Consider the following 25,060-nt stretch of genomic DNA (forward strand, 5'->3'; position numbering starts at 1 on the left):
CACTTTCACATCTCTGCTCAGTGAGCCTACACTGCTGCCCCATGGTGGCTGGCAGGGGGTGGGGGGTGGGGAGTTGCGTAGTGGGAGGAGGATCGGAATTTAATAAAGGGGAGAAGGATCGGAATTTAATTAAGGTGGCCCCAGCCGCCTGCCCCGTGTAGTCCCAGGGCGGGTGCCTCAGCAGGAACTTTCCTTCTGGCCATTCTAGCCCCGCCTCCTGGGGTGGGAAGAGACAGGAGGGGGCTGGTGCACAGGCCGGTCTGGAGCTCAGACCCTTTCTTGGCTCACCCCTGTCCCACGTGTCTTGGTGGCACAGGTCCCGTGGCCTGAATGGAGGCTGTAAATGATCCAGGATCTAAGTTGGCAAACACTGTCCTGCCCCTGGCGCTTTCCTTCTCTGCGTGGAAGGGAACCAGAGCCAAATGCCATCACTCCCAGCCCACAGACTTTCCACTGCCTTGCGGGGCTGCTGAAGCGGGGCCTGGCTTTACACCCTGAAGCTGGAGTGAGGAGACGTGAATCCCAGGGCACCCAAATAATGGTTCTGTTCAAGCTCGTGGTTCATTTGCATTCTGGCTGGACAGGGGCTCAGGCACTTGGGTTGCCAGGATCTTGTGCTGGGCGGCCCCCTGCCTCTCTCCCTGGCCCGGCTCAGAGGGCTCCTCACCCTGCGCTCCCTGCCTCCAGGTGGTTCTCGGGAGTAATTAGAGTCAGGCAGTTCTCTTACCTGGAAGACAGGATGGCAATAGCTCCGAACCACCCTATTCTGTTCGTTGAGGATTACGTAAGAGAATGCACATAGAACTCTCCTTGTGGGTCTCACAGGTGGACACAGATGTTATTATATTACAGTTAACCAGACCTGAGTATAGTTTTGGGGCTGGGGACCGTGAAGGGACTGGAGGCACAGGGCGCGTCAGTCATGACCGGCTGTGGCCAACTCCCTAAGTAATCTGGGCTTTATTATATAGTCAAGAGACAAGATCACTCTTTTAGAAAGACCTCTGGTGGCTGGCCCTGTAGCCACCTCTGGTGGAAGAGGGAGATGGAGGCAGGGACCCAGGGAGCCTTGCAAGAGCTGGTAGTGGTCCCATAGGACAGGGGCAGAAATTGGAGGGGCTGGAACAGAGAGATTCAGGAGGGAGCTCCTGTAGTGTCTGGGGACAGATTGGGTGAGCATAGGAACTACTAACTCCGGGTAACCCCCCATTCCTCTCATCCAGCTTGCCCTCCCCCAGGCCCCTGTCCTTCTATCAAATCCTTGGGCCTCTGGGATAGGCATGAGACAGGGACCTTGCAGCTCAGTGCCAATTTTACTGAAAGCTTAGTGGGGAGACCCACACGTACAGGCACACATGCGCGCACAGACATGCTTTGGAGTAAAATACAAAATACAAAATCCCAATTGTTTTTAATATATAACTTGAGAATTCAAAGAGAACACGTTTTCTGTTCCGCATTTATTTTGAGAACCCACAGATGGAGGCTGCCGCGTTGTGCTGTCTGGGCTTTTTGGAGGCTGTAGGAGAAGCTGCTGGGGTCCTGGGGGCCTCTTCTCTGACTGCTCCTGGGCCCTGCCTGCCACCCCTCCACCCCGCCCCCACCCCCACCGCCCTGCAGGACCTGAGGCCAGAGGGCCCTGCCGACCGCCACCTCTCCGTGGCCAGACCAGGCAGGTAACTCCTCTGCTTCTGTGCCTTGTCCCTTCCAGAACCTGAACATCCAGGTGGAGGACATCCGGATCCGAGCCATCCTGTCGGCCTACCGCAGGCGCATGCCTGTGACAGAGGGCTATGTGGAGGTGAAGGACGGAAAGACCTGGAAGCAGATCTGCGACAAGCACTGGACAGCCAAGAATTCCCGAGTGGTCTGTGGCATGTTCGGCTTCCCCGGGGAGAAGACGTACAACACCAAAGTGTACAAGTAAGGGCACCCCCCCCACACACGCACACAAAGGAGAGTCCTTCCTGCCGTACGTCGTGGCAGGCCCACCCGGGACCCTCCGCCAAGCCTGCCCTTGAGAAACTCCTGTCCTGTGGGAGACACATACCCCCCCAAAGTGTGATGAAGGTCGGTGAGAGCAGAGATGAAGTTCAAGGTGCTCGAGCCTGGAGAAATCCCGCCAGTCGGGATAGACGGTCCTCACAGTGACAACAGGGGTTGAACGAGGACAGTACTAGCCAGGCCAGGGGCGGGGCGATGCCAGCTTCAGGGGACATGTCCACTTTTCCTCAGCAAGTGATTATTGAGAGGATAATCTGGGCCTTTCAGCAACTGTCAGGAAATTTAAAAATGGTTGATATGACTCAGTTACACCCATCCTGGTTAAACCTTACAGTGCTGGTATGGTTTCCAAAGTTAGCATCTCCCTGGGGGGCAGAGAGGTGAGATACCAAGGAGACTCAGAGTAACCTGCCCCGAGGGGTGTCCCGTGAAGGGATTCGGCCCCCTGACAGGCTTGCCACTGGAGTACCTTGGTTGACAGTGGGGTCTTCCTCATTATTAATGAGGTCTGTTTATTACTAATGGTCATGACGGTCTGTTTCTGACCGTCTGTGGGATGGGCTCTGCTCCTAGCCCCGAACCCTCACAGCACCAGGAAGTAGGGGGCTGTTTCCGGGTCAAAGAAAGTAGGAACTAGGGTCCGAACACAGGTCTCCAGCTTCCGGGTCTGCCCTCCTAGAGAGTGTGGACTCACAACACTGCCTCTCTCCTTTCAAACCAAGGGCAGGGAATTTCGAAGTCACAAGACGTGGGTTCCAAGCCAAGCTCTACTTCCAGATCCCTGGGGTCAGGGCGGGCTGCATCCCTCCGTGGGCTTGGCCCCGCGCCTTTGGTTAGAGCCCCAGTCGGCCACTGGGGTGAGCGTGGGCAGCCAGGAAGGCTCACAACACCCCTGTGGATGATTGCAGTGTCGATTCCCACCCTCCGCCCCCCTCCCCGCCCCCCCCCCCCCTGCAAGCCAAGATAAGGCCCAGAGCTTCCTGGTAGCCCAGGGCAGCTGGGAGGCGGAGTGGTCTCAGGCCTCTGAGTCTCTGGCCAGCTCCCACCAGCTGGTCAGCTCCTTCCCTGGGGACACCTTCTCAGCTTTTCCGACCCACTGGAGCCAAGAAAAGCAAACCCCTCCCCTGGCTGGCCCCACCACAGCCCCCAGCCCAGTCCTAGTGGGAAGGCTGCCATCAGACCAAGGCCAGGCTGCACATGCCTTGTACAGAGAGCATTTGAAAGCCGTCTCCCTAGCTGAGGATGGTCCTGAGTCCCCTTCCTGCTTTCAAGGAGGGGTCTCAGATCTGCGTTTGGCGGCTGTGCCCCAAGCAATCCTCTCAAGGGCCTGGTTGGAAGCTGTCTCCTCGCTCCTCCCACCCCTGTGTCTGGCTTCCCTGTTCAATCTGGGACAGGAAGAGGCCCCAAGGGCTGGGAGGCATCCAAGGCCACAGCGGAGGGTGGTGTTCTCAGCCAAGTTGGGAGATGATTAAGGACGCTGCTGATTCCCGACCCTAGCCAGAGAGGGCAGGAGGGCGGGCACTAAAGCTTGTAGCCGTGTTTCCTGTTAGCCTCTGAGACTCAGCGGACAGCTGGGTCCCCAGACAGAAAGGCACACTGGGAAGTTTCTGCCTCAGTGGTGCTGTTGGGACCGTGATGGCAGCTGGCTGGAGGAAGCTGTTAGTGACGAACGGGGACTCCCAGGGCATGCAGCAGCCTCAGACATCACCTGGTCCGAGTCCTCAGTCCACAGAGAAGGAGATGCAGGCCTGCAGATCAGGGCACTGGGGGTTACAGAGTCCAGGACACTGGGGAGTCCAGGTGTGTTCTCCACACAGCTATTGCCCCCTCCAGCCCCAGGCTCCTGCTCTACTCGACCCCAAAGGCAGGGCCTGGCTACAGGGCACAGGGCCCCACCACGGGGGGCGGCTCTTTAGTCTAGGAGCTGGGCAGGGCTGGCCTAGGGACAGGGGTCTGGGAGCTGTGCTGAGAGGCTATGGACAGCAGAGGCCTAGGAGCCGAGTGAGGGTCACCCTGCATGGTCCCCGAGTCTGCGCCTTCTAGCAGCCTCCTTCCCCAGCCCTTGCCGCAGCCTGTCCCTGTCCCTGCTGTTGCTGACGTGCGTCAGTTCCAGGGACGCCCTTCACCCTGGGAAGAAGATCGTTCTCAAAGTGATTCTGTCTAGAGTGGGGTTAGCCATCTCCACTCGGTCCGAAGAAGCTTTGCAGCCTTAGACATTTACCTGGGCGGTGCCTGAGGCCTCGCCCCCTTTGCTCTGTCTGCCAGCTGGTGTGTTTGGTGGCCAGTGAGGGGCCTCGGTCATCCCCAGGGCCAGGGCCACAGCTCTTCATCAGAGCCTCCCAGCTCGCCACCCTCTGCCCTCCAGGTGGTTCCTGCAGGTCCCTCAGAGTCCTTGTGCCCTCTGGGTCGCCGGGAGTGGAGTCAGCTGCTTTGCCATTAGCGGACTTTTGCTCCGGCCCCGGGGAACCATGAATGCTCCTTAAAGCTAATGAGACTGAAGCTTCAAGGCCCTTTCTTGGAGCCAGGAGCATTTTGTGATCTTTTTTTTTTTTTTTTCTTAGAGCAGGACCCCAGTGTTGACGCTAATTTATTGATATGAGCTCACGAAGCTGAGATTCTGCCTCTAATGTTGCCTCTCAGGAGTTAGGAAAAACTTTAACAATATGGTTAGTTGGCTGAGACTAGGGCCAAAATTTGGCCCACGGTGAGCGAAAGGGACATGCCAGCTCTCCTTGATTTCACGCAAAGGAAGGGATTCAAAGACTTACAGAGACTGAAACATTGGAGTGCACTTGTCATCTGAGCCCTCACCCACCCTGGGAGGGTCCAGAAGACACGCTTGCCCTAGAACTAAGGAATAAATCTGTGTGGGAAACCCTGGCGTTCTTAAGAACTCCCGGAGAGCTCTTCTCTACAGGCCATACCTCCCCATAACTGCGGAGTGGGGCTGCATGTGACTGGATCCCAGGGCAGAAGGGCCGGGGGACAGCACTCAGCCTCCCAAGGCCAGGTGAGCGTGGTTCCCGAATGACAGCATCTTGACCCCTACAGACCCATGGTGTGGGCTGGTTGGTCATGGTGTTCCTAGAAGCAACGGATAGGAAGCCTACCAAATTCTTACTCGTTCTAGGTGACAGAAACTCTAGGAGAGAGAAGAAAAATCAAACATGAGTCATAAAAACAGAGAGTTGCACCCCTCCCCCAAGTCCCAGACCTGAGCCAGCTTACACACAGGACCCCTTGAGTGAAGGGGAGGCCGGGTCCCCTTGAAGAAAGACCCCAGCTAATCAATTACCCAGCCTTCCCCAAAGGGACCAATGGCCTCTTACCAAAGGGTGCACCGGGGAAGGGGAAATAACCAGAATTTTAGCAGGACTGGACACAGGCTCTGAACGACACTGCTTCCAGTAGACCCAGTGGTTACTTTGGCTCTCCAGTAAGAGGAGGGGCTCCTGAAGGTCAGGTGATTAATGGAGTTTTAGCTCAGGCCCATCTCACAGTGGGCCCAGTGGGTCCCCGAGCCCACCTTGTGGTTATTTCCCAAATTCTGGAATTCATCCTTGGAACAGGCATACACAGTAGCTGGCAGGATCCCTAACAAAATCTGGCTTTTCCCTTGGCTGGGGAAGAGCCAGGAGGACTTTTCATTTTCGGGCGCAACAACCCCGCCAAGGGTTCATAGGCCTAGACACCCCTTTCTCCAGCAGGCTGCCCCCCCGGGGCCCAAAGCTGCCCCTCACTCCAGTCACCCTCCAAACAGGAGACCTGGCCCGGGCTGTCCTCCCCAGGACTTGCCTCATGTCTGCACCCCACCCCCAACCCCGGACCTGGCCCTGGAGCTGGTGACTCACTGAGTGACTGAGTGGGGGAGGGGGAACCGCTGCCCGGCGTAGTGGAGGCCTGTGCATTCCTGTGAGCTGATGTGAGAGAGAAGCAGGGCCTGCCTGGGAAAGATCAGAGCAGATCTGTGTTTGCTGTAGGCCCTGCAGTCTACACTGAGCTCAGTACATCTCTTGCTGGGTGAGGGCGCTGTTCACTGAACCCTGGAAGCAAGAGGATGTTTTAGGCCTTGCGCAGCTGGTCTCCCCTGAGTGGGTTTGCTCACCTAACATGGAGGTGGCCAGAGGAACAAGCGGGAGACAGCCCTCAAGGGTGGTCTCCAGTCCGAGGTAGGGGTGTCATGGGGAACGAGCTGGAGGTTGTGATTCCAAAGGCAGCAGCCTCGTGTGCACAAAGTGGGGAGGGGCCACAGTGCTTGGAAATTTCCCAGGAGAGTCCTTTTTTCAAAGATTCTCTGTCATTGGGCACACAGGTACACTAGAACTATTACCCGTCGAAATTTCGGGTTAAGAAAAAATATTGGCAGTGTCTGTAGGGTTTCACCTTCCTCCGTGTTCACATCCCTTCACTCCTTAACAAAGTGGAAACTCCCAGGCCTCCCCTACCAGCAGAAACAGGACCCCCTCTTCTGCCCCGCCCTGGTCTGCCCCGCCCTGGGCCAGCCTGCCCCGGGAGGCCCCTCCCCTGGGCAGCCGGCAGCAATGCTGTGGGTCTGTCTGGCTGTGTGTGGTTCTGCCAAGCAGGGACAAGCACACAGACCCCCAGAGAGCTGGGACAGCGTTGAGAGGACCGAGGACGCCCTGTGACACCGTCCTTTGCAAATCCCACCGTCATTCAGAGCCTAGCTCAAATCCTGCTCCTCCCAGAGAACGTGTCTCAGGACGGCAACCCTGGGGAGCCCTACCGTCTCGTATCCCCGTTGTTTCTCCTTTAACGAGATAGTTGCCGGTGCTTTTACAGACACAGACGAAGCCCTTCCTGTGTGTGGTTTTAATTGCTTCACAGGTGGTATAAGCAGTCTTATCAAGGAGATCCCATTCCCTTCTCATGTGGAGAGGGGGAACCTGAGGCACGGTTACCTTTCTGTTGACCAGCTCCTTATTTATCGGTTGGTTATTGTTTTAGAAAACACTTTGGCTCACCTTGACCTTTATTCTGCCTTCCAGAAACACATAAAAAGGAATACTTTACGCATAATACCTTCTTACTTACGCTAAGACCTTCCCTTAGGCAGTACTCCATGGACACCATCAGCCTCACTGGCTCCCATGTGAATATTTGATAAGGGCCGTGGCTGACTTTCATGACCATTTTCATTTCCAACAAGTCATGCTTTGATTCAGCCCATGGGGTGATTTAAGACTATTCTCGTTGGTTGCTTCTAATCGGATCCACACCTTTGATCTTGTGTGTCACTGGGAGAGAGTTTAACATTCAGCTCGTTCTGCTCGTTGACACAAGCAAGAAACCCCAACCGACTGTGTGGAAATTTTCTGAAGTGTTTAGGTGAGCAACCATTCTGGTTTGCCTGGGACTGGGGATTTCCTGGGGCCGGGGATCTTACCTCATTTAAATCCCTGCGTCTTGTGTTTATAGGCTTTAGTGTTATCTCGCTCCTGAGTCTCTCCTCTCCTAGCACCTAGGCTACCTGGGGGAAGGAGGCCACGTCCACCCTTCCAGGTCCTGCTCCCCAGCGCCCAGCATGGTGTCCCACATGGCTGAGGTGCTCAGCGAGTGCTCGATCACTCATCGAGGCTGAGGTCCAGGTGCATGGACTGTGGCCCGTTTCATTCCCCACCAGATCCCCAGAAGCCAGCACAGCAACTGGCCCTGTGTCCCCATTCCCCGGTCGTGGAAGGAACGAGGCGGGGGTGGGTGCCATGATGCCCTGGTCAGCCGGCCCGTCTTGCCCCCCACAGGATGTTTGCCGCCCGGAAGAAACAGCGCTACTGGCCGTTCTCCATGGACTGCACGGGCACGGAGGCGCACATCTCCAGCTGCAAGCTCGGCCCGCAGGTGTTGCTGGACCCGGTGAAGAATGTCACCTGTGAGAATGGGCTGCCGGCTGTGGTGAGCTGTGTGCCTGGCCAGGTCTTCAGCCCTGACGGGCCCTCGAGATTCCGGAAAGCCTACAAGCCAGAGGTGAGGACACGGCCAGAGGTCTGGCTCCTTGAGGGGGGAGCGGGATGTAGGCCAGGAAGCGGACCCCCCCCCACACCCCAGGAAAGAATGAGGAATGCTGGCCCCAGCTCAGACCACTTGCCTACAGGGTAGGAATGTAGTGGGACCCCTGTCCGGGCCGGCCTCGCCCATAGATGCCACCTCTAGAGTGTGATGTGCCGCAGCGCCCCAAATGCTCAGCACCCCTACCTGGCCTTCTACCATTGCTCCTCCACTCTGAGACCAGAATCCTCTACGTGCAGGACAGATACCAAGGAGAGGAAAGCACTTCCTACCCACTGTCACGGGCTCTGTGCGCTGCCTTCTGGCCAGGCTCAAAAGGCAGGGCCAGGGGAGTCCTGCTCAATTCCCAGAGGACAGGAGTGTTGGGGGTGGTGGGAAAGTCAGCATAATTCTCAAAAGCACCTGAACTCCGCTACAAGTGTTTCCGAGCGTGTTTTGTTCTGCAACAGAAAGGATAAAGATTTTTAAAAGTGTTCACCAAGACAGACAAGGAAAATCTGCCATTCATGTCTGTGTCACTCGTAGCCCTCAGTCACCTTCTGAGTGCGCAAGCAGCACCTGTGTGTGCACATACGTGTTCACATATGTGTGCTCGTGTACATGTGTTCTCGCATGTGCATGTGCACACATGTTCACTGTGTGCGTATGAGTGTGCTCAAGATATGTCGGAGTACATCTGCTCACATAAATGACAGCCCGTTTCGAGTGTCTGGTTTCTTAGGACAGGTGAACTGTCCCCACCATGGCAGTCTAGACACAGTCTCTCAAACAGGGGACGTGCGCTCCTCTATCTTCTCTTGAAAATCATACCCTACCTTTTTTTCTACGTCCACCAAAGGTTCTCTGGGTTGTGCATGTTCTGGAAACTGCTCACAGGGGACTGGGGGGTAGCAATAGCACGGGAGGAGGAGAAGGAGGGTAGGAAGGGTGGCCGCTCATTTATTAAGGAGCGATTCCCCGTGCCAGATAAAACCTCCACGCTCACACGGGCAGGTGAGCTCTGACCACGTCACGGGTAATAGGAAGGGGAAAGGCCATGATGGGGATAGACGGCGTGTCAGCTGGATCCAGGCCATGGGACAGGAGGAGCAGCCCCTTCCCAGTCTCAAATACCTCACTCTGAGTCTCTTTCCCTCTCCCTGTCTCTCCCATCTTTCCCCTCTGCCACCTCCTCTTCCCGTCAACATCTAAGGACCTGCTCTTGGGAAGGGGGTGGTAACACTCATCCAAAGGAAAACGGAAGCCTGGGCGGGAGGCAGATAAACCAGTTGGGTGCCCCTTCCCAGGTGGGGGGCAGTGTGTTCGCACAAAAGAAAAAGTCTTCAATGAAAAGAGTGAAACGAATACCGTGAGCCCAGCCATCAACCATTTGGAGTGCCTTCCTGACGCTTCCAGCAGCCGGCCATCCCCACCGCCTCAGTCTCCCGGGGGCCTCTAAAATACACAGCCCCCCCCCCCCACAGCACACACATGCAGCCAGGCAACATAGACAGCCCCCCTGACAGTGCCACACCCCTGCCCGCATCCCCTCACACCCTCGCTTGCCCCCTGCCCCTGCCACACGATGTGATGGCCACATCCTTCCTACAGCCTCAGCCTGAGCCTCCAAGCTTTTCTCATGGGTCATCCAGAATTCCAGACCCTACTGTTTTGGAATTCCTTTTGCTGTGTGGTTTAAAGCAAAGGAATCAAGTTCATGCCAAAGGAATTTAGAAAAAAAAGGGGGGAGTGAGTCTTACATCACATTTTCCCTTGGTTTCTTTCTTTCCTCTGGGCCCAGCTGACTCTGCATGGTCACTGCCAGGCTGGGGCAAGGTTCTTGGGCAGTCTGCCTCCATCAGGCTAGAGGAATACAGGGTCTGCCCCCTCATAAATGAGCAGCCACCTCCTGTCCTCCCCCTCCTCTTCCCATGTGTTGCTCCCACCCACAAGCCCATATGAGCAGTTTCCAGAACATGGGAGCTACAGCTGCCCAAGCTAGACAGCTTGGGCCGGCTGGTGGGGGAAGGGAGAGGGCACTGCTCCACAGCAAACAGGCTGCAGCCGGCAGAATCTGGTTTGTTCTCTAAAGCTTGTAGGTTCCGGGTGTTTGCACACACCCCTGTGCCTCTTCTCTGGCTAGTGCCTGGCTCAGAGCAGTCCCCATGGTCTGTAAGCCTGGGGGCTATCACTGCACCCTGCCCTGCCACGGCAGCCACAAGGCACCGCTAGTGGGAGAGAACCATGTGGCTGAGTGGGAACCTCGGCTAGAGAATGGACATGCAGGTTCTGGTCTGAGCACTGGTGGAGATTGGCTCTTATGCCCATGTGATTAAATAAACCCCGTGTTCCACCCGGTTTCCAAGCTGTCAGTGAGCGCTTAGGGGTGTTTAAACCATAAGCACCCAGGAAGAATGTCTAATGGAAAAAAGACAGTCTCTTCAACAAATAGTGTTGGGAAAATTGGACAGCCACATGCAGAAGAATGAAACTGGACCATTTCCTTACACCACAAACAAAAATAGACTCAAAATGGATGAAAGACCTGATGTGAGGCAGGAGTCCATCAAAATCCTTGAGGAGAACACAGGCAGCAACCTCTTTGACCTCTGCCACAGCAACTTCTTCCTAGGAACATCGCCAAAGGCAAGGGAAGCAAGGGCAAAAATGAACCATTGGGATTTCATCAGATCAAAAGCTTTTGCACAGCAAAGGAAACAGTCAACAAAACCAAAAGATAACTGACAGAATGGGAGAAGATATTTGCAAATGACATATCAGATAAAGAGCTAGTATCCAAAATCTATAAAGAACTGATCAAACTCAATACCCAAAGAACAAATAATCCAATCAAGAAATGGGCAAAGGACATGAACAGACATTTCTGCAAAGAAGACATCCAGATGGCCAACAGACACATGAAAAAGTGCTCCACATCACTTGGCATCAGGGAGATACAAATCAAAACCACAGTGAGATATCACCTCACACCAGTCAGAATAGCTAAAATTAACAAGACAGGAAATGACAGGTGCTGGCGAGGACGCGGAGAAAGGGGAACCCTCCTACACTGTTGGTGAGAATGCAAGCTGGTGCAGCCACTCTGGAAAACAGTATGAAGATTCCTCAAAAAGTTGAAAATAGAACTACCCTACGACCCAGTAATCACACTACTGGGTATTTACCCTAAAGATTCAAATGTAGGGATCTGAAGGGGCACGGGCACCCCAATGTTTATAGCAGCAATGTCCACAATAGCCAAACTATGGCAAGAACCTAGATGTCCATCAACAGATGAATGGATAAAGAAGATGTGTGTGTGTGTATACGTATACAATACACACACAATATACTATACAATACACACACACACACACACTGGAATACTATGCAGCCATCAAAAGAAAGGAAATCTTGCCATTTGCAAGAACATGGATGGAAGTAGAGGGTATTATGCTGAGCGAAATAAGTCAATCAGAGAAAGACAGCTATCATATGATCTTTCTGGTATGAGGAATTTGAGAGGCAGGGTGGGGGGTCATGGGGTGTAGGGAGGGAAAAAATAAAACAAGATAGGACTGGGGAGGGAGTCAAGCCATAAAGACTCTTAATCTCAGGAAACAAACTGAGGGTTGCTGGAGGCGGGTGGTAGGGATGGGGTGGCTGGGGGGGATGGACATTGGGGAGTTTATGTGCTATGGTGAGTGCTGTGAATTGTATAAGCCTGATGATTCATGGACCTGTACCCCTGGGGCAAATAATATATTCTATGTTAATAAAAAAAAATAATAAGCTGTAAGCACCCACCCTCTCTGCGCACCTAGTGGGGCTGCCTCTTGAAGAGCCAGGCTGATTTGGACCTGGGGAAGAATCAGAGGTAGCGGTAGCAGGAAGTGCAGCGCGAGGACACGCGGCGGGTTCCCCATCCCCGCGCGGTGTCCACTGCCTCAGTCCCCCACCTTCTTGGTTAGGTGCCTGCACAGGCTCAGCTCCTAGCCCAGGCACCTCGCTGCGGAGGGGGGCGGCGGAGAAGAGAGGGTGGATGGGCAGTGCCTGCCTGCAGAACGTGCTTCGGCTTTTGCACTCAGCAGGACCGTGTGTCTCTCCAGCAACCCCTGGTGCGGTTGAGAGGTGGTGCCAACATCGGGGAGGGCCGAGTGGAGGTGCTCAAGAACGGAGAATGGGGCACTGTCTGTGATGACAAGTGGGACCTGGTGTCTGCCAGCGTCGTCTGCAGAGAACTGGGCTTCGGGAGTGCCAAAGAGGCCATCACTGGCTCCCAGCTGGGGCAAGGTAAGGACTGGGGAAACGTTCTGGGGTCTCTCTATGGGGAGCATGGCACAGGGAGCCCAGCCCCAGCAGGCTGGCTTCAGGCTTTTCAGGGTCTTCCTGTTTGGCCTCCTCCCTCCTGCAGCTGCTGCCCTGTTCGAGAATGCCAGGCCTCTCCCAGTAGTCAGAGCTGGAAGGGAACTTAGAACCCCGAACTTCCATTTTATGAATTTGGAAGCTGAGACCCAGAGAAAGAAGTGAGTAACCAAGATCAGACAACATTATTAGCAGCCCATGAAGACTTTAATGGAGGTCTCCCAGCTCGCAACCCAGTGCTCCCCACTGCCCCACCGAGAAAGCTGGAATTCTCAGGCCCTTCCTCTAGGACAGGATCTCAGAATTCCTCTGGCCGTGGCCCACCCCAGGCACACAAGAATCTCAAAAGTCATCTCACTTTCCCACTCTAGCATAGCCCCACAAACATTCTCTCCCTGCCACCAGAGACTGGGAACAGGATGCCCCACTCTGGATGTCACGTGATGCTAACGAGAAGGGGCCTGGTTCTTATTAAGTGTCCCGAACAAATCTTTCATCTAAGCAGAGAACAAAAGTATAAGAGGCTTTCAAGCAGGTCATTTCATTGAGAACAGTGATGCAAACGTGACATGAGGACATGACAGACAGCTTCCCTTTCTGACAAGGGTGGGGCATCCTGTCCTGTGGGGAGATGTTTCCATACTGCCGGACAAGGGCCATCGCCCCGCAGAGAGGAATGTGGTGAGGTCATTGATCACAGGCTGGAGGAAGGAACAGCCCAGTGGACTGGAGAGAGAGTCCTGGAATCAGAGATGCCCTGCTGGGGAGGACCTCGGTTCATCTGATCCAACAGCCGAGGCCTGGAGGCATGAGAGGACAAGCCTTCATAATGAATGGTAGAGAAAATCTGAAACCCGAGTCATTAGCTCTCAGATTTGGGCTTCTTCTGGTATGTCCACCATGGCCCAGTCCTGTGCACATTCAGAATCCCCATTCTGCAATCCCACAAGCTTCCTAGGCATGCACAGAAGGTTAGGGATCTAGGCTGGCCTCTGACGTTGCGTTGTGCCAACTAGAAGCCTCAGTTATACCGCAGGCCAGTCCTCTTCTCCCTAGTCATGGTGAGTTCTTTAGAGCTCCCCTGGATGGCAAATACCCCCACAGTCCGGGCCCCCCATTGGCTGATGTGTTGGTCTGTGCTTTCCCAAGGCCTGCGGGACAAAGCCCACTCATTCTGAGAAACAAATAAGCACTGGATGACATAAGCATTCCATCTATTGTGGGCGTGTGCTATTTGACCTAGTTACTTCACTGCCCAGAGCGGCCGCAGGTTTCCAGGGACCTACCAAACTCTGGAGGAGACCGCTGGCATTTTTGATGCTGTCGTGAAAGAACCACTGGGTGATTTATGATCTGCCACCACTCTGGGCAGGTCAACTCTGGTAGGCAGGAAGGGAAAAGCCCACAGTCAATGTCAAGTCACAGAGCAAATGGAGTCAGTTCCGTCCCGGCTCTGGTCGATGGACTGAGCAACCACACCCATAGTTTGGATGTGAAAGGCAAGGACTAAGAGGCCAGCAGTCTGAGCCCCAGTCCCAGCCTTGCTACCTCCCTGCTCGGTGACCTTGAGCAAAACCTGGGGTTTCAGATTCTACACTGGAGTCATGGCTCCAGCCTCCTATGATTCTCTGAGACCTGCTCTTATCATCAGGTTGGAGGTCAGGCCGGAGTCAGACACTGTGCTTTTGCGCCTTGGGACCCCCTGCACACATCTGGACTCCAGCTGGCTGTTTCCACGACCACCTCCTCCCAAGACCCAGCTCTGCACGAGGAGAGGGGGCTGTGTCCTTCACCTCTGTATCCCTAATGCTGAGTCTGTACCTGACTCATAGTGCTCTAGGCTGTTCATTTTATGAAGAACACATGAATGAATGAATGAATGAATGAATTCCAGTTGCATAAGTAGGATCAGCTGAGTGAATGCTTGGTAAAGAATTTTGAGCACTCTGCCCCTTAGCTGTCCAATAGAAATATAGCAGGAGCCACAGAAGTAATTTTAAATTGTCTTGGAGCCAAATAAATAAAAAGAAAAAAAATTAATTTAAATAATATATTTCCCTTAGTTCACTATATCCCAAATATTATGATTTCAATATGTCACCACCATCAGTGCTATTAATGAGATAGTGTACATTTTGCCTACCAAACTTTGAACTCTAAGCTGTGCATTATACTTAGAGAGCATCTCGGTATGGACGGGCCATGGTCCACTTGCTCTGTGTGGTCAGTGGCTGTGTGGGTCAGGGCAGCTTTAGAACAGTGGCTTAGAAAGCCCTTTGCCTGACATCCCCCAGCAGAAATACACATGATGGGACAGGCCATGCACATAAAGCTGAAACAGAAGTTTCTGGAAACAGTGCTGACCTCTACGACATGCAAAATGCCATGCTATGTCGTACTGTATTCTCCTGGGCTCTTAAAAATGTGACTGTGACCCGAAGAGTTGACTGTGGGTCTAGAGTCTGTGACACCATTCCAGGGGGTTAGGCTTATGCCCAGTGCTCTGCTTCGGCCCTGGCCTGTAGTACCCCCCTCCCATCCCGGGGCCAAGGCTTGATATTTGGGGGAAGAATAGGGCCAAAGTGCAGGTGGGGAGGGCATCGCGAGGAGGAATAATCCAGGGGTCAGTCCAGAACCAGGAGCAGGCGAATGCTGGGAGTCAGGATGTCCACAGGCACTACCGGCCTTGGTAGACCCAAGCCAGCGGCCTTCAGGGACGCCTTCCACCCTGCAGAACTGGGAGTTGCAGGAAAACAGTGAGAAACACTGGTGTTCCCATCTCTGTGCCATGAGTGTGTCTACCTCAGGAACGTGGGGCTCGCCCTCCGGATCCCCATCCCCATGTGTCTGAGAACCCTGTGGGCATTTATACAAGTGAGGCTGGAAGGAGACAACCAGTTGTTAGTTGGAGTCTAGAGCACATTAGGCTCTTGTACAAACCTTTCCTCCCCGGGCCAGTCCCGTAGGCCAGTGATTCATAAGCGTTCACTGAGGACTGTTTGGGCTGGGCCCTGAAATGGAGAATTCATTTATTCCACAAACATTTACAGTAATGGTTTCTGCTTCCCTGGGGCTCGGGTCAAAGGGGGGAAACTAGAAATAGCCTCCCTCAAAGAGAACCTGCATTCAGAGGGGCCACGGGATATGAGATGGGATCCGGATACTCTACCGCTTCCTGAGCCGCTGGTAACTGACCATCCTTGGTGTCTGTCATTCCTTCTCAACCCCACCCTGCCAGAGAGATGTCATTATGGCCTTTGACAGATGAGGGAGATAGGGCTCCAAAAGCGCCTGTCGCTCCCTAAGGAGACGCTCTCTAGTCTCTCCTCGCCTCCCAGGGAGAGGTGTGGACAGAAGAAGCTGCAGGTGGGAGTGAGCTGGTGTCTGGCAGAGTGGGGCCCGAGGAAGGCTTTGAGATCCTTGGAGGCGGACCTCTAGCTAGGTCAGCAAAAAGAGGTGTTGGAGGGGCCAAGAGAGCATCCCCAGATGAAGAACACAGGCACTCCCAAACGCTCCGCGCTTTTGCACGGCAACCTTCTGCTTTCGTCCAGCACACGGGGCTTTTCTCATCAGGAGAGAATCCCATTGCGGAGCCAGACTGCCTGGTTTGCCTCCCGGTCCCTCCATCAGGCTCGTTACTTCACCGTCAGCCTCCCGTTTCCTCATTGTACTGACTGGCGATGACTTGATGAGTTCATGTACGCGATGTGTGTAGTACAGGAACCAGCACGTACGTAGTAAGTGCTCAAGAAATACACGCCATCCTTCTGACAGTCGTCAAGAAAGCCCCACATCGGACACTCAGGTCCAAGGGTGCTGCCCATCTCTGTGTCCACCTGATTCCTGGAGCTGGGGCTCCTGCTTGCCTTGAGGACCCTATTCGGGGTCTGTACTGTGCTCTGAGACCTCGGATGCTTCCAGCTATAGTCACTGTGTTTTAATCGATTGAATTGGAAGCCTTATTGTTTGTGAATTGAATTTGTGAATTTGTGAATTTCCAAGGGAAGGGAAACTTGGCTCTCTGTTGCTAACATAGGTTGCTCCGGATGTTAATTTTGGCCTTGGTGAGCCTAGATACCGAGTGTCTCTGGAAACCTCTGCAACGGAGATCACAGAAGGAACACAGACATGACGTCTGCCCTTATGGGGCCTCCAGCCCAGTAGGGAAGCAGACACGGAACAGAGGGGCTCAGCTCAGACAGGAGTCAGAAAGGCTTCTCGAAGAAAGTGGTCAAAGCCGAGCCCTGAAGGCTGAGAGTAAGCTGGTGAGGGGGCGAAGAAGATGGGCTGGACAGAGGGTACATGCAGAGGAAAAGCTAAGCTCAGTTAAGCAGCCAAAGGAGGTGGTGGGACAGCGGAGATGGGAGGAGCAGGCTGAGTCAGAAGGCTAAGTGAGAGGCCACATTGTGCCGAACGGGCCCCCTGGAGACTGTGGATTTTACCCTTCGATGCAGTGAGAAGCCATTCCAGAGACTTTAGATGGGGAGTGACTTGATTCAACAGGCATTAACAGCACTCTTAGGCTACCCTGCAGCAAATACTTTGGAATGACCAGGCAGGACAGAGCCTAGAGGCTGTTGCATTTGTCCAAATGGGAGAAGACAGGGTGTGATGAGCGTTGTGACGACAGAAACGCAGAGCACCCAAATTGAGGGGAGGACACAGGTGTGGTGACAGATTCCTTGTCAACCACAGAGGGAGAGGGGGTACGGAGATGAGCTCTGGGCTCAGGTGGGAGGTGGTCCTTCTGCTGGCCGGGGAAGTAGAGGGGACAAAACAGACAACATTTCCAAGAAGTTCACTCTGATGGGGATGAAAGTGACAGGCCGGGGGGCGCGGTGCTTAGGGGAGGGCAGCTGTCAGATGAGGGGTGAGTCTCTGAGTGTTGAGGGGCAGGATCCGAGCGAGAGGAGGATGGTGGGTGAGGGTCAGGAGAGAGAGGTGATCCCAGGCAGGGCGGGGACCAAAGAGGGAGTCAGTGCAGCCCAGAGCTCCCAGAGATAACTGGGCTTCCATCCACTTTGATGGGCTAGACAGAGGGGAAGTAACCCTGTGAGCTGAGCTACGTCGAGGTTGGTCAAGTTAGGAATTCTCTCTCCCCAGCAGTGGGGGGCTCCCCGTGGTTATGTGGGTGCATAAGAGAGCAGCTTCCCTGCATGTTCACCATTGGTCACTTGTCAGATGATTTGCTGTCTCTGCCCCAGCAGCTCCCCTGTCCACACTGCCAGTGCCTGCCACAGCAGGGAGCACTGGCAGGAGACAGGCAGGGGAGAGGAGGGAGGCCAGGTGTCTCTTCTCCTTGCAGGGTCCCTGCAAGCCGCTGTGTCCCTCTTGGACCAGGGGTAATGGCTCTTAACAGGTGGCCTTTCCATACAACTTCTTTGCTCTCCTGGGTCGGATATGTATCTTCCCCCTCACTCCTGCAGGTCTAGGAGCTGTTTCTGTGTCCCATTGTTATTAGCATCTGAGTGTTGGACTACCCGTTGTGATTTTGTGATTTCCCTACACTCTGTCCATACCTTTATTATCTTCTTTTTTTTTTTTTTAAGATTTATTTATTTAGTTTAGAGAGCATGAGAGTATGCATGCACATGAGTGGGGTAGGGGCAAAGAGAGACAGAGGGAGAGAATCCTCAAGCAGGCTCCCTGCTGAGCATGGCTCCTGGTGCAGGGCTCGATTCCGGGACCCTGAGATCTTGAGCTGAAATCAAGAGTCAGACATACTTAAAAAAAAAAGAAAGAAAGAAAGAAAAAGTCAGACACAACTGAATGAGCCACCCAGGCACCCCTTACCTTTATTTTCAAAATCCCTTTTTCTAACTCTGTTCAAATTATCCAATTTGATCGTGCTGTCACTTTCCTGCAGGGACTCTAATTCTGTAGGGCTAGTCACCCCTTCAGGTTCAAAACACACAGGGTATTAAAGTTGAAGAGGGACCTTAGGTGTCTTCTCATCCAACGCTTTATCCCAGAAGAAAACCAATATTCAGAGAGGCTGAGTGCGTTGGCCAGGGTCGCGCAGGAAGTTAGTGGCACATTTGATTTGCTTTCAGGGGAGAAGTGAATCCCAAGACAAGAAGCAGTTCTCTCCATGGAGAGGAGCCCTGGAGCCTGAGCTGATTATGGGACGCAGCTGGAAGAGTTTGAGGATGGGACAAACACGTCCTTCCTGTCTAGGACTTTCTTGCACATTCCAGAAACTTTCCTCTGGAAGCTGTCAGTAGCATATGCTTGTTTTCCTCCCGCAGGAATAGGACCCATCCACCTCAACGAAATCGAGTGCACCGGGAATGAGAAGTCCATCATAGACTGCAAATTCAATGCCGAGTCTCAGGGCTGCAACCACGAGGAAGATGCCGGCGTGAGATGTAACATCCCTGCCATGGGCTTCCAGAAGAAGGTGAGGGGCTGTGCTCTGTTTTGGTCACTGAGCCCTAGAAAGTCTGAGCCAGGTGGCCTCACACTCAAGGGTTCTCACAGGTGGAATTTGAGTCCTCTGAGGATGAGCTCAGAAAGGGTCGGGCTCTGCTGCTGTCACTATTAACGACTTTGTCGCCTTGCACTCCATAAGTGTGCCGAGGGAGAAAATGTATGGATGAGCACGCTGTTCCTCAGGGGCAGATATCAGGCCCCTGCTGCATGCCACCCCCCTGCAAGGGGACTGGACATGTGGCGTGATTGCTAGTCCTTTCTGTAAGGGTCTCAAGGTCCGTAGCACCTGTGACACCCTTGGCATGATCCCTGTACAAGGACCCAGGGCAACCACGTTGACAGCAGATCTATAAGTTACACAATGGTAAGCACAGTATAGACATTATTTTGGGACAGAAAAGTGTAGTTTGGTAACCAGAGGGAAAAACAGGGAAACCTTAACAACATTATACCCAAGACACACCTTTCCTCTCCTGAGGTAAGTCTCTAATATCCAACATCAGCATGTCTCCAGGCTTGGGTGGTTTTTCCCACAGGGCTAGCCAACAAGATGAATTCCTCTCGGTCTCCCCCATCTTCAGGAAAGGTGTAGTACATTCTATTCATTGCTCTTCATTGTCCCACGTATTTGGTTGAGTCCCAGGCGTCACTTGCTACCCGATTGGCCCGTTGGAAGAGTTTCTTAAGTGCTTATTTTAAAAACGAGCAAATGCAGACACATCAGGGCGCAAGATGGCTCCCCTGTTGGGTTCTTGCTTCGACCGTGATTCTTGACCTTGGCACCGGCATGCCAAACCAGTCAGCCACGACATGCGTTTGGATCCAAACTGGGACCCCCACAGCCCCCAGCCAAGCTGTGCGTTTGCCTGTGGGTGAGTGGGAGCATTGGCCACAAGTCCATGGCTACGGGAGACGCTTGCCATCTCCAGTCGTCTGGCAACCGTGCAAGATAGCTGAACGGAGATGTGGAAGGTGACGTGCCTCGGTCCTGGTATGCAGCGGCAGCCTGACCTTTAGGCTGATTGGAGGTGGGTGGGTGGAGTGGGGTTTTCAACCCAAATGAAAGACCTAGGCCAAAGAAAGTGATGTTTTGCAGATGCACTTTGTGGTTGGGATGGCTGAACCAGGCTGTGCACTCGGTGATGCCAGTAGGGACACTGTGCTCCCAGCACCAATGGCCTCACCCTTGCATGGGCCCTCCAGGGTCCAGCAGGTGCTCCCTGAGCTCAAGCAGGAGGCCTGGGAGATTTTACCCCAGCCTCCCATCCCCCGAGGGAAGGAAATGAGCAAGGTCCCCTGTGAAAGAAAGTCCCACAGGCCATACGGGTTGCCTCGGCCCTGCAGCAGGCCAGCCCGTCACGTGGTGTGGCTCGGGGCTGTCAAGGGCACCGGCAGGTATGCCAGACAGAACCGCCAAGACTCTCAGCTGTTATCACAGGTTGGTTTGCTGGGGCCGCCGTAACAAAACACCACGGACTGGGAGGCTTCGACGCTAAAAATGTTGGTCCTCACAATTGGAGGGGCTAGAAATCCAAGATCAAAGTGCTGGCTGGGCTGGTTTCTGCCGAGGCCTCTCTCCCTGGCTTGCGGATGGCCGCCTCCTCCTGTGTCCTCATGCGGCTTCAGTGTATGCATCCCCCGTGTCTCTTCCTCGTCTTATAAGTGTGCCCACCGTATTGCACTAGGGCCCATCCTTATGACCTCATTTAATGTAATTACCTCTTGAAACACCCTTTCTCCCAATACAGCCATATTAACGGGTTGGGCTGCAGCGCAGGAATTCTATGGGCACACGAGTCAGTTTGCCGTCACTCACTGGCTGATTCCTTCCATAATTTCTTTGAGGCTTGAGTTTACTCCTCTGGAAAGAAGGACGTTGAGAGAGATGATTTCCCTGGCTTCTCTGCCACCCCCGTTTGGTAGGAAATTGACTTTTCTCTTGAATGGCTACTAGAGACCGCACACTTGGAAGCCGGTAGCTTTGGTCATCCGGCCCCAGCAAAGCCTCATTCCTCTTGCTGCTGGGAGGGGGTAGCCAAGCCCAGGAGGCTCTAGGAAGGGCAGGTGGGCTTCCCGGGCGACCACCCCGCTGACCTCCGGTTCACCTCTGAGCTGTGGGCCTCCCCTGGCCTGGCCTGGTTAGCAAGGCCAAGCCTGTGTGAGGAATGTTGAGTTGGCAAGTGCCTGTGCTTCCTTTCAGGCTGACATCCGGGTCATGTTCCCTTGCCTCCTACCCCCTCACGTCCCAAAATAGGTGTGGGACTGGTTAACCACAACCTTATCAAAACACGAGGCAGCCTTGCTGGACGCCACTGGCGGGAAGTGTTTTGCTTTCCCTGTTGGTGTTCAGGAGAACGTAGCTGCCCGTGCTCCACGCCCTTCTTTCAGACCCCAGACTACTGCCATCGAGAATCAAAGGAATAAGGAAAAGGGAGTGCCAGGGTTATTTTCAGAAACTCTAAGGACGCTGGACCTTCCCTGGCATCCTCACTGGCTGACCCGAGGCCTCTCGGTGTTCCTCCCATGCTGGTGAGGGCAGAACACCTCTAGCTGGCACATCTGGCTGTTTCCAGAATGCTGGGGCCTCAGAGTGGGGCCTGGGGCATGGAGAACGGTGTCCTGGGCTGTGTTAGAGCTTCATGGCTGGCCTCTTACTCCCTCTGGTCTTCTCTAGAAAATGAGAAAAGGCCCACAGTGCATCTTGAAACTCCCAGAGCTGTGGAACCCTGGTCCCTGCCACTGACTGTTACAATAGTCCATGAGGCAAGGCACTGTCCACAAGGAACTCTAAAACAGTAACAAACCCGATTAAAAGTCATTCTGCTCTTAGTCTCACTGCCCACTGGCATTAGCCTCAGTGCTCACCTGGCCTACCGGATGGTTCATTCCCATAGCCTCCACCTCCCCAGGGTGCACGGGCTTGGTGGGGGCAAGGGGAGGGGGATGGCCCGTGGTGACCTAGAGATGCCCCTGATAGGTTTAAACACACACCCTGCCCAAGGTGCTGCCTTTTCCTTGGCATGTTGAAGCCCGGTAGCCTGCCTTCTGCTGTTCTGGGATTTTCTCAGTGGCTCTGCTCTTCTTATTTGTCTGTGTTTTTACATAGACCCAAAGATATGTTAGTCGTGGGTGAAGTATGATCCAGATCTAAGACCATGTCCAGTGCCTACCTTCACCTCGGCTCTTAGCCCAGAAACGCTCAGAAGACAAATGTTGGCCTCCCAAAGGCCAGCCTTCTTACCTGCTCTGACCCCTTCTAGTTCTTCTGAAGAGAGTTTTGGTTTCTGAAGGGACTCCACCCTAATAAAGATCATTACTAGGATGCTGACTGATATTTCTTGAGCACTTAATGATGTGAGGATTTTCCATGAATTATCTCATTTAAATCTTCCTCTCCACAAGCCTGGGAGGTAGACCCGGCATCATGGCTGCCCTTGGCTTGTCTTTTTGCCAGCTGACCTCATTGACCTTTGAAACTCCTAAATCCGTAATAAGATTTGAGATGTATGTCCCAGGAGTTATGCTGTTTCTAAGAACTGGCAAGGCAACAGCCCAGTATGTGAGGGTTCCTGGAGGCGTCATGCCTTGTCCCAAAGGAATGAATTGCTAGGCATATAAAGGAAGCAGTGTAAGGTGTTTGGATGAAGGCGAGCATTTTTAGAGCCCTTCCCCAATCTCTAGATCTCTCTGCTTGAGCTCCCGTAAGCTGGTCCATGCTTTCAGTCCATAAGACTGATCATTCATTCATTCTTTCCAAATGTATTGTTGGAGAGCCTGATATTTGTGAGGTACTGTCTTAATTCTCGATCACACAGGAAACCGCACAAACACAGCTCTGCTCTTAGGAGCTTACACTCGCGCAGGGGAGACAGATGTTAAACAAATGGCGAGTTAGCTTAATTATAACTGTTGGAAGTGCTCAGAGGAAGACGTGTAGGGAGCGATGGAGTGTGTCCATGGCCAAGGACCCCAAAGAGAGGGAAGTGGCTCAGGGTGCGGAATCAGAAGGCTGAACAAAAATCAGCCAGGCAGAAGGGCACCTATACGTAGTGGGCTTACACGGGGCTTACTGCGTGACTTGGGCAAGAGAGGTAGCCGTGGAAACCGGAGGAAGGCCTGCGTGCCTGGAGGTCACAGAACAGCATGGAAGCGTGAGTGGCGGAGCAAGGGGAAGCCGCTGCCATGCTCCGAGCCAGGAAGCGATACGAGCAGGGGCCTTTCAGAGCTTACGCTGGCTTCTGACCAGACAAGCAGGTGATGAAGTCCAGAGCGGAGGCCGGGAGAGAAGGAGGGGGTCTGGCTCGGGCAGGGGATGATGGCGCTGAGACAGGAGGGTCCACGCAGAGCAAAGGGAAGCGAGGAACTGGAAAGAGACTTTGGAGATAAAATCCACCGAGGAAGATTCTGACTGGTTGTTGCGGGAGAGAGAGAGAGGACGGTGTGGAGGACGGCTCCGGGATGGCTGGCTTGTATAACAGAGTCAACTGGGATCAGCAAAGGACAGCTTGCAGGCCAGACCGATCCCTCTGCCTGTTTTTGTCATTATACTTTTACTGGGAACACAGCCACGCTTGGCCATTGACCCATTAGCCCGGGCCGCTCTTAAGCTGTGCAGCAGAGCTGAGTACTTGTGACACGGAGCACACGACCCATGAACCCTAAAACATCTCCCAGCCCTTTGCAGAAAGTGTGCTGCCCCTGGAGTACATGGGAGTGCCTTTTGCTGCAATAGGGGAACAAGGAGATAGAACACAGGTTTAGATGGAGATGGAGAAGATGCACGTTCAGATTTGGGGTCTCCCTGAAACTGACACGTGGAACTATGACAGTATTTGAACTGTCAAATAGGCGGCTGGTTACGGGGTCTCAGAAGGGAGTTCTGGTGGAGAGGACAGTGGGGACGGGGGCAGATGAGATTGGGAGCTGGAACCAGCCAAGCAGAGGGTGTGCTGATGACCAAAGGGCCCAAGAAGAAGTCTCAGGGAGTTCTAACATTTTTAATAATTTTAAGTTCTAACATTTAAGTTCTAGCATTGGTGCATCCTCCTGGGTGTCTGCTTCTAAGGGCAGCCCTCCCCAGGCGTCTCAGGGATGGCAGCAGGGAGCAGGGGCTGGTGCAGCAGTGGGGGTCAGTGCCCAGACCTCTAAGGCCTTGGGCTGCCTGCAGGTCGGGACCTAATACACCAGCCTGCACTGGGCACCATGCAGACTCGCAGCAGGCTCTCAGTGATGCTGCTGACGCTGACTGTGTCCCAGGCAGGAATCCCCGGCTTGGGGGAAGTTGAGACTGATGGCAATACGGTGAGGCAGCTTCCCTCCTTTCCTATCTGGTGACTTTGCCTTTCTTTCTGTCCACAGCTGCGCCTGAATGGGGGCCGGAACCCCTACGAGGGCCGTGTGGAGGTGCTAGTGGAGAGGAACGGGTCCCTTGTATGGGGGACAGTGTGTGGCGAGAACTGGGGCATTGTGGAGGCCATGGTGGTCTGCCGGCAGCTGGGCCTGGGGTTTGCCAGCAACGCCTTCCAGGTGAGAAGCCCCCACCTCGGCCCCTTCCATCCAGTGTGACCCTGACCCTCGCAGTCAGAACCTGCTTTCCATGTACCTTCCCCAGCTGCCCGGTAGGTGGACAGCAAAGTGCCCTGAGCTGCGGGGAGAGGGACCAGGAACCTCATCCTGGCCTCGGCTCTGGGTCATGTTCCGCTCTGGACTTCTTTTCTCTGCTACAGAATATGGGGCTGGACTCTGGTTTCCAGGGTCTACTCTGCTTAGAGCACTGAGATTCACCCTGGGCTGGGGGCTGATTCTGGGGTGTTCTGATGTGCCTATGCAGAGGGAAGCAACTCAGTCCTATGGGGTAGTGAAAACCACCCAGCCCAAAGCCCTGGCACCCCAGAGGTCTTAGCTCTCACTCCCTTGGAAGCCCCTCTGTCCAGACCGTGTTTCCCATCCGGCGCCTGTACTCAGGCCTTCTCCCCTTGATTGGCTAGTAAACATCTAAGCCTTTCCCACCATCCAGCCAGCCCCTTCCTGAAAGAGAGGGACTCCGCTGAAGGCAGCTAAGCCTCTGCCCCTATTGAAAGGCAGCAGAGGAGAGGCAAGAAGCACTTTGGCCTCAAAAATCATTGACTTCTTCAAGCTGTATTGTGAGGACACATTGTGAGAAGGAGGCTGTTGGGGGAGGAGAAGCCAGAGATGGAAGACTTGAGGTCTGCTCCCATCTCTACCCCCACCAGCCTTCTGTGTAATAGTCTGGGCC

The 25,060-nt window shown here is 54.0% G+C and overlaps 1 protein-coding gene across 1 annotated transcript in view; it reads left to right on the forward strand.

Annotated features, from left to right (window-relative positions):
• The window catches only part of LOXL2 (lysyl oxidase like 2), an 87,407-nt gene that overhangs the window by 46,267 nt on the left and 16,080 nt on the right, over positions 1–25,060 (forward strand). The window contains exons 4-8 of the mRNA XM_082729238.1: positions 1,712–1,923; positions 7,764–7,986; positions 12,117–12,300; positions 18,621–18,772; positions 24,163–24,330. Of these exons, the coding sequence (XP_082585364.1) occupies positions 1,712–1,923; positions 7,764–7,986; positions 12,117–12,300; positions 18,621–18,772; positions 24,163–24,330 (939 nt within the window). The remainder of the gene's footprint in view (positions 1–1,711; positions 1,924–7,763; positions 7,987–12,116; positions 12,301–18,620; positions 18,773–24,162; positions 24,331–25,060) is intronic.

The sequence above is a fragment of the Mustela nivalis genome (assembly GCF_964662115.1).
Source record: "Mustela nivalis genome assembly, chromosome: 4".
Taxonomy (NCBI): domain Eukaryota; kingdom Metazoa; phylum Chordata; class Mammalia; order Carnivora; family Mustelidae; genus Mustela; species Mustela nivalis.